This window comes from Python bivittatus, unplaced genomic scaffold (genome assembly GCF_059951505.1).
Source record: "Python bivittatus isolate LINGU-HERP-01145 unplaced genomic scaffold, Pbiv_v1 ctg000480_np1212, whole genome shotgun sequence".
NCBI classification, from domain to species: domain Eukaryota; kingdom Metazoa; phylum Chordata; class Lepidosauria; order Squamata; family Pythonidae; genus Python; species Python bivittatus.
This window is the reverse complement of record NW_028277075.1, coordinates 16,376,282-16,390,651: the sequence shown is the minus strand read 5'-3', so window position 1 is coordinate 16,390,651 and position 14,370 is coordinate 16,376,282. Positions and strand designations below refer to the sequence as shown.

Sequence of the window (14,370 nt, the reverse complement as noted above, 5' to 3'; positions counted from 1 at the left end):
AGATACAAACATTAGTAATACGCTTCCTTGCACAAACATAAGTAGTTCTCATCCACAGCTACCTATATTCTATCAACAGCCTGTATTTCTTTCCTTATCAATAGCATCTACCATTGTATTTACTAAATATTCAGGGGTCTTGCTTACCACCACCACCACCACCCTTCTCATCCAACAGAATACCAATACAATTTGCCTTCATTGTCTTTGGATGAAGTTTCTACTTCATTTATTGGGGCATTGTGGAACAGATGATCTGTATGGCTAAAATATTAGAATTCATTTTTACTTAGCCACAAATAAGATAATAATAGGCTTTTTCAAATATTCCCAGCTTTACATGTAATGATATATCTGTGATCTAACAAGTGATCTCCAGATTGAATGGGCAGTCATATGTGACAAAAGATAAAAGATAGTATTTTTGACTGCCATTATCTTTACCTGGAATAGGAAAACTCTGTTCCATGTAAATAAACTCATCTGCCCAACATATTATTACTTAACAAGAACAGCATTCTTCTCTTCTTTTACATCTGTAATCTTTTTCCTCTGTAACCTCATTGCTAAATATTGTCTCAAATGTGGCAATCACATTCTGCCTATGTTATTTGGCACCTTTCTATAGAAATTAAAGTTACTTATACAAATAAACTTAGAAAGGAACTCTCCTTTTATTATTTCAATAACATAGACTATAGTTTTATAGTATATCTGTCTGATTATTAATTGATGGTAGTATTGTCCTTTATATTAAAAAAAAACCATTTTTTAACAGTCACTCATGCCCTTGTTATCTCCCATATAGACTACTGCAATGCACTCTACATGGGGCTACCCTTGAAGAGTATCCGAAAGCCACAGCTGGTCCAGAATGCAGCCGCGCAGGCTGTTTTTGGAGCCCCAAGAAGGGCCCATGTAACACCATTGCTCCGTGAGCTGCATTGGGTTGCAGTTTGCTTCCGGGTCCAATTCAAGGTGTTGGTTATCACCTTTAAAGCCCTAAACAGCATGGGACCAGGTTACCTAAGGGACCGCCTCTTCCCCATGACTTCAGCCCATCCCACCCGATCACACAGGGAGGGCATGTTTCGGACCCCCTCAGTAAAAGAGCTCCAATTAGCGGGGTCCAGAAGACAGGCCTTCTCTGCTGTAGCCCCTGCCCTTTGGAATATCTTGCCCCTGGAGGTGAGATTGGCCCCTTCACTCCTGATCTTCCGGAGAGATCTGAAGACCTGGCTCTGCCACTTGGCCTGGGGTGGGGAGATGAGACACCAAGTGTGGGGATGGCTAGACCCTTAGAGGCCTGTCATCTGCAGCTCTGGTAACCATCAGCCTCTTGGACTTTTTCTTTTTGGTAATGTTTTGTATAGTTTTTATGTTTTATATATTTATTGTTTTAATGGATCTTGTGAGCTGCCCAGAATCCCCCATTAGGGGGAGATGGGCAGAGATAAATAAATAAATAAAATAAATAAATAAATAAATAAATAAATTTTCATCCTCAAATGACTAGGAAGTGTTTTCTTACTGAACAATTTATTCATGATATGAGTTAATTTGCTGTGGTAGATGTCTGAAAATGAATTAAGTATATAAATATTATTTTTTTATATTTTTACAGAGCTTTTGCCAAGATGGCTTCAGGTCCAGCTATGTATGGAAACAGTGCAGCAAAGTCATTGGGGTGAGTTCCAAATATATTTCGTTGCTATTGGCATCCTATGCTGTGGTTTCAATCCAAAAAGTTCCACACACAGGTGAAATAAGAAAAAAATGCAATAAAACAATGAAAAGAAGCTGACTAATATTCTGATTATGTAATACTTGGTTAATAGAACGTTATAATTTGTTATAAACTATAAACAACTGGACTACTGCAACACATTCTACATGTGGCTGCCTTTGAAGACAACTTGGGTGCTGCAAATGGTCTAGGGTTAAGGTTAGGGTTAGGCTCCCGGCGGGACAGTCCCTCCACTGCAGAATAAAACCTGGAGTCACTGCACTGGCTACCATTAGGCTTCCAGGTCCAATTCGAAGAGCTGGTTGCCACCTATAAAATCCTACATGGTATAGCACTGGGATATATTAGATACCACCTTGCCAGCATTAAGTTAGTCCATCCAGTCTAAACATCTTGAGAGGGCCTGCTGAGAATCCCCTGTGGTAGGCCCTTGGGAGTGAGCTCTGCAACAGGGCTTCTCTGTAGCAGCCCTTCATTTTGAAACACTCTTCCCTCTGAGGTGTGGTTGGCCGCTTCCCTGTTAGAATTTTATAACTTAGTGAAAACAGGGCTGTCTCACTGTGCCTTTGGGTCAAATTGATGGTGCATGTTCATCTTGGGTATGCATTGATGATACTGTTTTTCACTATTTTGTTACTAACCTATCGTTTTATTCTTACCTGTTAACTGCCCAGAGTCTTAGCTGATTGGGGTAGTTTACAAATATTGTCAAATCAATCAAAAATAAATAACACATTGAAAGCAATGTATAGATACAGTCAAGTCCAGAAATATTGGGACATCGACACAATTCTAACATCTTTGGCTCTGTACACCACCACAATGGATTTGGAATGAAACAAACACAATGTGCTTTAACTACAGACTGTCAGCTTTAATTTGAGGGTATGTACATCCAATTCAGGTGAACGGTGTAGGAATTACAACAGTTTGCATATGTGCCTCCCACTTGTCAAGGGACCAAAAGTAATGGGACAGAATAATAATCATAAATCAAACTTTCCCTTTTTAATACTTGGTTGCAAATCCGTTGCAGTCAATCACAGCCTGAAGCTTGGAACGCATAGACATCACCAGACGCTGGATTTCATCCCTGGTGATGCTCTGCCAGGCCTCTACTGCAACTGTCTTCAGTTCCTGCTTGTTCTTGGGGCATTTTCCCTTCAGTTTTGTCTTCAGCAAGTGAAATGCATGCTCAATGGGATTCAGGTCAGGTGATTGACTTGGCCATTGCATAACATTCCACTTCTGTCCCTTCAAAGACTCTTTGGTTGCTTTTGCAGTATGCTTTGGGTCATTGTCCATCTGTACTGTGAAGCGCCGTCCAATGAGTTCTGCAGCATTTGGCTGAATGTGAGCAGATAATATTGCCCGAAACACTGCAGAATTCATCCTGCTGCTTTTGTCAGCAGTCACATCATCAATAAATACAAGAGAACCAGTTCCATTGGCAGCCATACATGCCCACGCCATGACACTACCACCACCATGCTTCACTGATGAGGTGGTATGCTTAGGATCATGAGCAGTTCCTTTCCTTCTCCATACTCTTCTCTTCCCATCACTCTGGTACAACTTGATCTTGGTCTCATCAGTCCATAGGATGTTGTTCCAGAACTGTGAAGGCTTTTTTAGATGTTATTTGGCAAACTCTAATCTGGCCTTCCTGTTTTTGAGGCTCACCAATGGTTTACATCTTGTGGTGAACCCTCTGTATTCACTCTGGTGACGTCTTCTTTTGATTGTTGACTTTGACACACATACACCTTCCTCCTGGAGAGTGTTCTTGATCTGGCCAACTGTTGTGAAGGGTGTTTTCTTCACCAGGGAAAGGATTCTTCGGTCATCCACCACAGTTGTTTTCCGGGTCTTTTGGTGTTGCTGAGCTCACCGGTGCGTTCCTTCTTTTTGAGAATGTTCCAAACAGTTGTTTCGGCCACGCCTAATGTTCTTGCTATCTCTCTGATGGGTTTGTTTTGTTTCTTCAGCCTAATGATGGCTTGCTTCACTGATAGTGACAGCTCTTTGGATCTCATCTTGAGAGTTGACAGCAACAGATTCCAAATGCAAATAGCACACTTGAAATGAACTCTGGGCCTTTTATCTGCACATTGTAATTGGGGTACTGAGGGAATATCACACACCTGGCCATGGAACAGCTGAGAAGCCAATTGTCCCATTTTGGTCCCTTAACAAGTGGGAGGCACATATGCAAACTGTTGTAATTCCTACACTGTTCACCTGAGTTGGATGTACATACCCTCAAATTAAAGCTGACAGTCTGCAGTTAAGGCACATTGTGTTTGTTTCATTCCAAATCCATTGTGGTGGTGTATAGAGCCAAAGATATTAGAATTGTGTCGATGTCCCAATATTTCTGGACCTGACTGTATATATAGATTATATTTTGACATGCAGATTCAGTGCTAAAGATTTGTTACATAGATATGTGGCCACAAACAGAATCTTTATGATGTGCATTTTGTTCCAGCCTTTTCTCACGTGTTATGAATACTGGATCCCAGTTTGTGATGGAAGGAGTCAAAAATTTGGTACTAAAGCAGCAGGTATGTTTTTACATTAAGCATATTCATTATTTTTGAATAAACTTATACATACCCAAGACTGCAGACTTCTCAGAGTGAGGAATAAACACTTCAGCATTTCATAAGTTGCATATGACCCAGTTGGTCTGTGATTCCTAGCATGCTAAACAAAGTGAATAGAGTTGACTTGATTAGAATGGAGCTAAACTGAATTACTACTGTGCCAAAAGGTTCCATCTCACTTCTGTGCTTTGTGTGGCTTTCCCTGGCTTTCTGAAGTAATTTGGATGTTAATGTATGATAGATTCATTGCATGTTTTTAGAAACTCCAAATATTTTTTCTAGAGAAGTTTGGTTTGCTACTTCTTCATTCATTTGTAAGCAGGCAGCTCAGCTTTTGGATTGCCCTGATCTTCTCTTTGTTCATATTTCTGCTTCTCTAGCTGATATTGCCACTAATATGTAAAAGAGTTTCTTAAAATATGTTTTTGTATTATCACAAAATGCCTGGGAGATTTGATTAAAATAGCCAGGTTGTAATTATGTTAATAAGAAAATAAAAAGAGGAATAATTTTTCCATCAAGAAATGTTATCCAAATTTATATAATTCATGATTTCCATTTTTTCATTTTGCTGCTGCTCTGAAAGCATGCAGAATATCAAAGCAGAGTAACAGGGCAGGTTTCTCATCATTCCAGAAATTTTCTTCATTAAAGCTAATGCATGTTCATATCTCACAAGAAGATATGGGGAGAAAGAGAAGCAAAGGAGTGTTATCCTATCTTTGAATTAGAAGCCTCATATCATTTAATGATTATACATATTTTATCTATGCAACAGCAAATAGTTTCTACGGATTACAGGATGTGCTTTGGCTTCCTGAGCACCAGTGACCGCACGAGAGGCTAAAGCAGCAATCATAAAGCTTGGACTACCTGAAGCTGCATTTGTTGAAGCACACAGCTGTCTGTATCCATAAAGAAAGATTAGAAATTTGTGGTTATTACAGATTTTAGTAGTGAATAGCATACTTGAACTATGCACTTCCTTTTATTTGTCCTATATCTCTCATTCTTCTGCTTCATTAATAATGCAAAATGTTGCATAACTTTATACATTTCTTAATTTCAATATGATCCACTAGGTATAATTTTAAAAAGTAATTTCCTTTTTAAAAAATGCATAGGAGTGTTCCATCACAATGTCTGAAGTGGTCAAATGCTTTTTTTCCCCCTCTCTGGGAACAAGCAAGAAGAAATTGCATTCAAACCACATGTAATGATTCAAAAACAATTATGTAATGATAATAGAGCTGAACAATGATCTGAGCATGTATTTCTGTTCTAAACTACAGCTTTTGCAATTCAGTTAAATTGAGGTATCTTTTCTATAGAATCTTCCAGTTACCCGCATTTTAGATAACCTTATGGAGATGAAGTCAAATCCTGTAAGTATAAGTAATGAACAAATACAATAGATTGAATTGAAATATTCCACAAAATTATGGTGCTCTTTCAAATACTATCCATGTAATACAATAGAAAGAAAATTATGGAAGTTCCTACATGAACCACTTCAGACTCTCACAGAGTAACAGATGCAAAATGATAAATAATTGGTAATCTTCAGCAATCCATTGCTCTCCAAAATAATTTCAGTTCCTTTCTTGGTTGATGTGTTCAGACTTTAAAGATACCAATATCCACCCAAGATGGTTGAATTATTTAGATACCAGATGGTTTATAATATTTAGTAATGCCCACACGCATTAGAGTGCACTATAGATAGAGGATTTGAAATCAAAGATGAATCCCTGAAAGATTGTTTACCTTGTTATGCACATGATAAATTATTTTTTTAAAATATGGAATCCAGTAAAATTAATTTTTTATTCTTAAAAGGCCACAGACAAAATGGATCTATTTCTTTGTTATCGTGCTTTACAATATGCTAAGCATAGAAGCAGAAAAACTGATTGTATTTGTCAATGATAATATTGAATTGATTCTTCTTAAAAAAAAGAAGGGAAATATTTTCCACATAACAATGTTAAATTTTAAAAGTGTCCTAGTATGTCACATCTTATAAACAAGCTTCATTTTGTTTTAAACATAGAATGAAGTAAGAAAGATTTTGATTGCTGTATCATTTGAGCCTTAGTTATGAATATGTTCTTCAAAATGGAATAGATTATGACTACAAAATATATTTTGGGGGAAGTGCAATAATGTAAAGCTTGAAAACTAGGACCATTTTTTTATATTCAAATAAATATATGAATAGTATATTTTGAAAGTTTTAGCAATTAGGAATGTCATGTCTCACCTTCAGTGGCAGCTAGAATAGGTATTTTGGTTCTTTGACTGAATAAATATTTCCAAAATATTTCAATGAAATGTAAATATTTTGGGAAATAAATTAAATAATGAAAATGTGTTCCAACCAATTTTCTCTTTTAATAGGAGACAGATGACTATAGGTATTTTGACCCTAAAATGTTGCGAGGTAGTGACAGGTAAGTTTGCTATTAAGTTACTTGCAGTTTGAAAAATGATAAGTCCGTGCAGTTTTCTTAGCAGCACTTTTGGATGTTGACACTGTTTAAAAATATGCAATAACTTAAAGATGTGATGTTCCATTTCACAGTTTAGATTAAATATTTGAATATCAAGTCTTTAGGCATATTTTACCTACTTTACTTATTTGTTCTTTTAGTTGCTGCCCTTGTTGAACAGTTTGCTAAGTATCCAAAACAATTGGCTACTGAATGCACTATGGTAATTCTGGGTCCTACTAATTAGCTTATGCAGTTTTCACATGTTGATTCCAGGGCATCAGAATATAAAATAGGTAAAGCAATGCATTTGTTCAACCACTTTATGGTGTTCTAATATGAAAAGTATTTTATCTCAAGTAATTTGAGGGCCAGTTTGGTGTAGTGGTAAAGGCACCAGGCTAGAAACCAGAAGGCTGTGAGTTCTAATCCTGCCGTATGCACAAAGCCAGGTGGGTGATCTTGGGCTAGTCCTTCTGTCTCAGCCCTAGTATGGAGGCAAGGGCAAACCACATCCAAAAATGCTGCCAAGAGAACTGCATGGACTTGTTAGCAGTGACCAGGAGAAGACTGACTCAAAGGCACCCCCCAAAAAAAGTAATTTAAAGAATTACTTAGTTTTAATCTTTGAGAACTTGACCAAGAGCAGTTAATTTAAACTTAGTATATATTTAGAAAGGGACATAAGGGAGGGAACAGAAAGAAGATGAATGTGTACAAATGATACAAAATGTACCCAGTAAAACTGGGTAAATAACCTACTTGGGTGGGAAGCACATTTGGAATGCTGTGTGCATGTTAAGGCATGCTCAATCAGCAAATTCCCATTTAGCAAAAGACAAACTAACCCCTAGGATTTTCTCTGACATTCCAGTGTGATGTTTGTATGATGCTGAATGCTGGTAGTTTACTTTGCAGTAAGCTTCCTACTAACTTATTTAATTATGTTATTACAATTTTTTTTTTTAAAGTTGGGCAGGTAGCCTAGTAGGGCACTAAGGGAGGAGTCTTAGGGCTCATGGACATTGTATGCTTGATGTGATTTGGGTTGTTGTTGTTTATAAATGCTTTATTTGATTTGGTTTTAAACCACAGCTCAGTTCCAAGAAACAAAAATCCATTTCAGGAGGTAAGACTTGTTCATACTTTTTCACATGATTAGTGACAAAAAATGTTTTTAAATATAATAAATGATAGTTATTTTTAAGAGAAAATCAGACCCCATTATTTGAAATTATTAATTTGAATACAGTTTTATTAGATACTTAAGAATGTGTAAACCTTTTGACTTCAAAAGTTGAATAAGCATACCTTAACCATTTTCATACTCTGATAAAACAAGGATTTCATGACAAAGTCTTAACGTAATACCCTGTTCTTACATTTGTTTAATTAAGACTCACTTATTCTTCAGAAATATGATTCCGAACAAGTATGCCTAATGAGTAATATAAATAATAACTATCAAAGATTTCACCATTACTTTCCAGACAAGTAGGTGATCCCTTAAAATAATCAAACTGCAACTTTATTCATTTCTCCTAACTTCAACTCAATTCTAATATAATGTTCATGCGTAGATAACATTAATCGGGAAGTTACCAAAAGTTGAAGATAGGAAGCTAAAAATACCAAATATTTTTTTCATTGTCTGCTACTCATCAAGGGGTTTTGTATCTTAATGAAGTACATTGTAATAATTGATGTTGGTAGAAGACTTTTAATTTGAGATATAGTTGGAAGATATTTCCCAAAAGTATTAGCCCTACGAGGTTGTCCAGACAAGAAGCACATCCAGGAGTACTAGCTGTATCTTTATTGTAAGGTTACATTAACAGAATCTTGCAAGACTGAAAGTATTTCTCCCCTCCTTTCCTTTTACTCTCCAGAAAACTAGGGAGGGACCCTTCTGAAATGTTTCCCACACCATCCCCCCTTCTGTGGGAATGAGACATCTTTTACATGCCAGTTGTCCCATCTGCAGCTCTCCTTCTTGTTTCCCAAGGTCGTTCCCACATACCATTACAAAAAGCTAGCTTAATGTTACTGCCAAATAAATGATCTTCTATTCTCTAATAACCTGGAATTTATCCAAGTATCAAAAACCTTTTTTCCATTAGTATAGAATAAACTATTTTGCACCTTACATATGTTCTAAATTCTGTGTATACTAATGTATATAGAAAATGGTTTTTTTCCTCTGAATCTTAGGCAATTGTATTCGTAGTTGGAGGTGGCAATTACATTGAATACCAAAACCTTGCTGATTACATAAAGGTACGTGCCTTTTCTTCAAATAATTGCTCATGATTACATCTCTGTTTTTATTTCCCTTGACACATTACCTCCAATAGTAGGTGGGCTTGGTGAGCCCCATTCTTTTCAACTGAACATGTAAAAAATATGTGCAAAGCTTCTCTCTTTACTGAACAAAAATTTAAAATGTGCATATTGATATGTGCAAATAGAAATAATGGTGTGGGGTAGTTACACAGTTTTCAGGCTTCTAAACTCATCCTTTAACTTTTCCATCAAAATATTCAGTTATGGTCTTACTATGGTCTAGAATATACTTAATATATTTCCTGTATTAAGTAGTAATCTGTAAGTAGGCAAATAAAATCTGCCCATAGAAATAACATTGCTTGTTTTATCCACCCTCATTGTTTCTCAAGGATAAGATCATATTAAACAAGTGAAGTTAAAATAAATGTTAACTAGGAAATTGCTTCTACAGTGGGGCAAAAAAGTATTTAGTCAGCCAACAATTGTGTAAGTTCTCCCACTTAAAAAGATGAGAGAGGCCTGTAATTTTCATCATAGGTATACCTCAACTATGAGACACAAAATGGGGGAAAAAATCCAGAAAATCACATTGTCTGATTTTTAAAGAATTTATTTGCAAATCATGGTGGAAAATAAGTACTTGGTCACCTACAAACAAGCAAGATGTCTGGCTCTCACAGACCTGTAACTACTTCTTTAAGAGGCTCCTCTGTCCTCCACTCGTTACCTGTAGTAATGGCACCTGTTTGACCTTGTTATCAGTATAAAAGACACCTGTCCACAACCTCAAACAGTCACACTCCAAACTCCACTATGGCCAAGACCAAAGAGCTGTTGAAGGACACCAGAAACAAAATTGTAGACCTGCACCAGGCTGGGAAGACTGAATCTGCAATAGGCAAGCAGCTTGGTGTGAAGAAATCAACTGTGGGAGCAATAATTAGAAAATGGAAGACATACAAGACCACTGATAATCTCCCTTGATCTGGGGCTCCATGCAAGATCTCACCCTGTGGGGTCAAAATGATCACAAGAATGGTGAGCAAAAATCCCAGAACCACACGGGGGGACCTAGTGAATGACCTGCAGAGAGCTGGGACCAAAGTAACAAAGGCTACCATCAGTAACACACTATGCTGCCAGGGACTCAAATCCTGCAGTGCCAGATGTGTCCCCCTGCTTAAGCCAGTACATGTCCGGGCCCGTCTGAAGTTTGCTAGAGAGCATTTGGATGATCCAGAAGAGGATTGGGAGAATGTCATATGGTCAGATGAAACCAAAGTAGAACGTTTTGGTCTAAACTCGTGTTTGGAGGAGAGAGAATGCTGAGTTGCATCCAAAGAACACCAAACCTACTGTGAAGCATGGGGGTGGAAACATCATGCTTTGGGGCTGTTTTTCTGTAAAGGGACCAGGACAACTGATCTGTATAAAGGAAAGAATGAATGGGGCCATGTATCGTGAGATTTTGAGTGAACACCTCCTTCCATCAGCAAGGGCATTGAAGATGAAATGTGGCTGGGTCTTTCAGCATGACAATGATCCCAAACACACCGCCCGGGCAACGAAGGAGTGGCTTCGTAAGAAGCATTTCAAGGTCCTGGAGTGGCCTAGCCAGTCTCCAGATCTCAACCCCATGGAAAACCTTTGGAGGGAGTTGAAAGTCCGTGTTGCCCAGTGACAGCCCCAAAACATCACTGCTCTAGAGGAGATCTGCATGGAGGAATGGGCCAAAATACCAGCAACAGGGTGTGAAAACCTTATGAAGACTTACAGAAAACGTTTGACCTCTATCATTGCCAACAAAGGATATATAACAAAGTATTGAGATGAACTTTTGATATTGTATATATGACTGTATGTATGACAAGTTTTTTTACCCTCAAGCCTCCTTAATATTTCCATACTATGCATAACATTTATTTATTTGTAGAATACTGCATATCATCAAAGCTCTATTTATTCTAAAATAGTCAGACATTTAACATTTATGATACCTCTGCTTTTTCGTAATTACTTCAGTTCTTCTTTTCCCCTTTCTGTACTTCATGGGTGATCAAAATTGATGTTCTGAGTTTGACTTCATCATTATTTTTTACAAAGATAATTTAAAGTTCAGGATAATTTTTATCATTATACTGTTGGTAATAACCATCTTATAATTTATAAGATATATATAATTTAATAATATATATAATAATTGTATTGATGAAATATTACTAATTGTATTGATAGTATAAACCAATACAGCAAACCACAGGCTCAGAGGGAGGTGTTTTCAAAACACATACAGCCAAACACTTTGCTATATTATATTAGTGTTCCTTTTTTAATTCCAGTTCCTAAAGTTCAAAAAATGCCCCTCTGTAATTGTAGCATTGAATTGTATTTTCTTTAATTGAGTTGTAATTAAAACTAAATGCAATAGGCTCAAAAACTGATTCCCAAAGCATTCCACTTTTAGTTATTTCCCCTCTGAAAACGTATTTCTCACTGCTAGAACTTCCTCTTCACTTAACACAGGTGCTCAATGAATTATAAAGTGTATGTGTGTGTGTCTGCGTGTGTGTGTATATATATATAATTTGTTTCTGCTTTACATTAATTTTATATAATCCATATGCTATCCAACTACTGTGGATGATGTGATGAGCTGTATGCTGTATAAAGAGTAGACATATTTCTCTTACATAGACACATTAACTCACACACACACACCCCCACACACACACACTGCTTTACTACCTGTCTGAAACAGGTAAGAGTACAGATTGTATCTAAACTTATTGAAAATGAACTGGACTTGTTGATTCTACACTGCAGTTCCCCAGGTTGTTGAATTGATATTGTATATCATGCTGTTTTAGTTTAAAACAATGAACAATATCTTAATGAAATTATGTTTTTCATAGGGCAAACAAGGTAAACATGTCTTATATGGCTGCAGTGAACTCTTTAATGCTGCACAGTTTTTAAAACAGGTAAGGATTTAAATTAAAACATTAGTTTGCAGTCATATGACACATGTTCATCAGTGTATTCTAGCATTTAATATGTTTTATCTTAGTCTCACTCCTAAAAGATTCAAGATTGACTTGAAATACTAACAGATACAAAGGAGAGAGGAGACGTGTTCCTATTTTATATAAGCAAGTATGTCATTGTGTTTAAATCAATTAATTAGTCTCTTGTCAGCACCTATTCTGGAAACCAATCATTCCACACAGATGTCTCTGAGGCTTTCTTTCACTCATACTGCTTCTCTTTGCTTTCACTACAGCAGTCTGTTCATTCAGTGCAATAGGGAAGGCCCTTGACATTGTGGAGCATCTTAATATACCTAAATCTAATTCTGATGAACTTGTCAAAGTGACCTTACTACCACAGGTAGTACGTATAAATCGATAGCAGAGTAGAATAATTTCTTCTCCTGATGCCCAGAATGTTTAGCTGCTCAACTTGCTTAATATTGCCGAACCTTTTATTTTTGATGTACATTAAATCTGTGTACAGTAGTATCATAGCAAAGTAATTATTTTATATGTAGATTCAATAATTATTTTGCAAACACATGAACATGTGGTATAATTATTCCATATTCTATTTAATTGTTTGGGAGCGGGTGCCTTTTTTGTGTGGGTTTTAGTGGGAGGCATCCCATAGGATTTGACAGAATCCTATTTATCACATGGTGTGTGCCATGAATGCATGCATGGACGCAGTATACCGTTTAGTCCTGGAAATGGGAGGGGAATCCCAGGTAATTTGGCCAGATGGAAGAAATAGAAAGTGTCAGATTGAGATAAAGGACAAGTACTGGAGAATGTGAAAAGGTTTTACTGCCGAGGTGCACAAACAAATAAAAAAGGAAGCTGTTAAGTTTTGTGTCAGTACCTTCCCTCATGGTCTTTCCTCCCATGAGAAGGATCTTTACCCCTTGAGAAAATCAGTTGTCTTGAATTTTAATCGTTTCTGTGTGTTCCATTTTGGTAATAATCAAGCACTGGAGTCTAGTCAAATGTCCTTTATACGTTAGAAAATAATCAGCAAACTAATATTATTCTTATATTTTTATCTTTAGCTTTCCCAACTTGGACAGAAATAGGACAGAAAAAGATCATTTTGACAAAGTTTGAAGAAGAGATCACGGTAGCCGATAACATCTTCACCTGTGCATATACTTACATTTCAACTCATTTATTCATAATTTTTATGAAATAATATTCTGTACTTATAATGCATTCCACATGCAAAAATATACTTCAAATAAATTACAAAACTTGAGTTGTGCTCGCTGTAATAGTTCATGTCTGTTTCTTATGTTCATTTGTAGTTTGTCACATTTGGAATGTAACTCTTGTTGATATTCTGAGGATGTGATTATTTTTTCTCTAAGCTACTATAGGAACCTTTCTGATTTTAGACTTGGGCATAAATGCGCTAAATAAATTTTAAAATATATTTTTAATTTAACTTATTTATATTAATAGAGAGCATATACACCCACAAGTAATTTTACCTTAGCCAAGTTTCTACTAGCTAAAGGCATCCAGTAATTTGGGCAAATACTTTGTTTATGCAATTTAGAGGCCATCCAACTTTATTCACCTTTAGCTTGTTATATTCAAAGTGCTTTTTGGTTCATATTCCACTTATATTCTCACAAGCTTTTGATATTGGCAGGTTATTTTATTTCACTGTTGTGGAACAGGCAAGTAGACTTCCTAACTGAATGAGTTTGTGACTGATCTAACTAAGTACCAATATTATGTAGTACAGATTTACAGTGGGGCAAAAAAATATTTAGTCAGCCACCAGTTGTGCAAGTTCTCCCACTTAAAAAGATGAGAGAGGCCTGTAATTTTCATCATAGGTATACCTCAACTATGAGAGACAAAATGAGAAAAAAAATCCAGAAAATCACATTGTCTGATTTTTAAAGAATTTATTTGCAAATCATGGTGGAAAATAAGTACTTGGTCACCTACAAACAAGCAAAATGTCTGGCTCTCACAGACCTGTAACTACTTCTTTAAGAGGCTCCTCTGTCCTCCACTCGTTACCTGTAGTAATGGCACCTGTTTGACCTTGTTATCAATATAAAAGACACCTGTCCACAACCTCAAACAGTCACACTCCAAACTCCACTATGGCCAAGACCAAAGAGCTGTTGAAGGACACCAGAAACAAAATTGTAGACCTGCACCAGGCTGGGAAGACTGAATCTGCAATAGGC

General features: G+C 36.6%; 1 protein-coding gene across 1 annotated transcript in view; it reads left to right on the top strand.

Annotated features, from left to right (window-relative positions):
* The window catches only part of SCFD1 (sec1 family domain containing 1), a 50,303-nt gene extending 36,885 nt beyond the window's left edge, over positions 1–13,418 (top strand). The window contains exons 18-25 of the mRNA XM_088145403.1: positions 1,625–1,687; positions 4,239–4,314; positions 5,688–5,741; positions 6,757–6,809; positions 7,944–7,977; positions 9,060–9,125; positions 12,047–12,115; positions 13,216–13,418. Coding sequence (XP_088001529.1) covers positions 1,625–1,687; positions 4,239–4,314; positions 5,688–5,741; positions 6,757–6,809; positions 7,944–7,977; positions 9,060–9,125; positions 12,047–12,115; positions 13,216–13,239 — 439 coding nt within the window. The 3' untranslated portion in view covers positions 13,240–13,418. The remainder of the gene's footprint in view (positions 1–1,624; positions 1,688–4,238; positions 4,315–5,687; positions 5,742–6,756; positions 6,810–7,943; positions 7,978–9,059; positions 9,126–12,046; positions 12,116–13,215) is intronic.
* Positions 13,419–14,370: the final 952 nt, after the last annotated feature.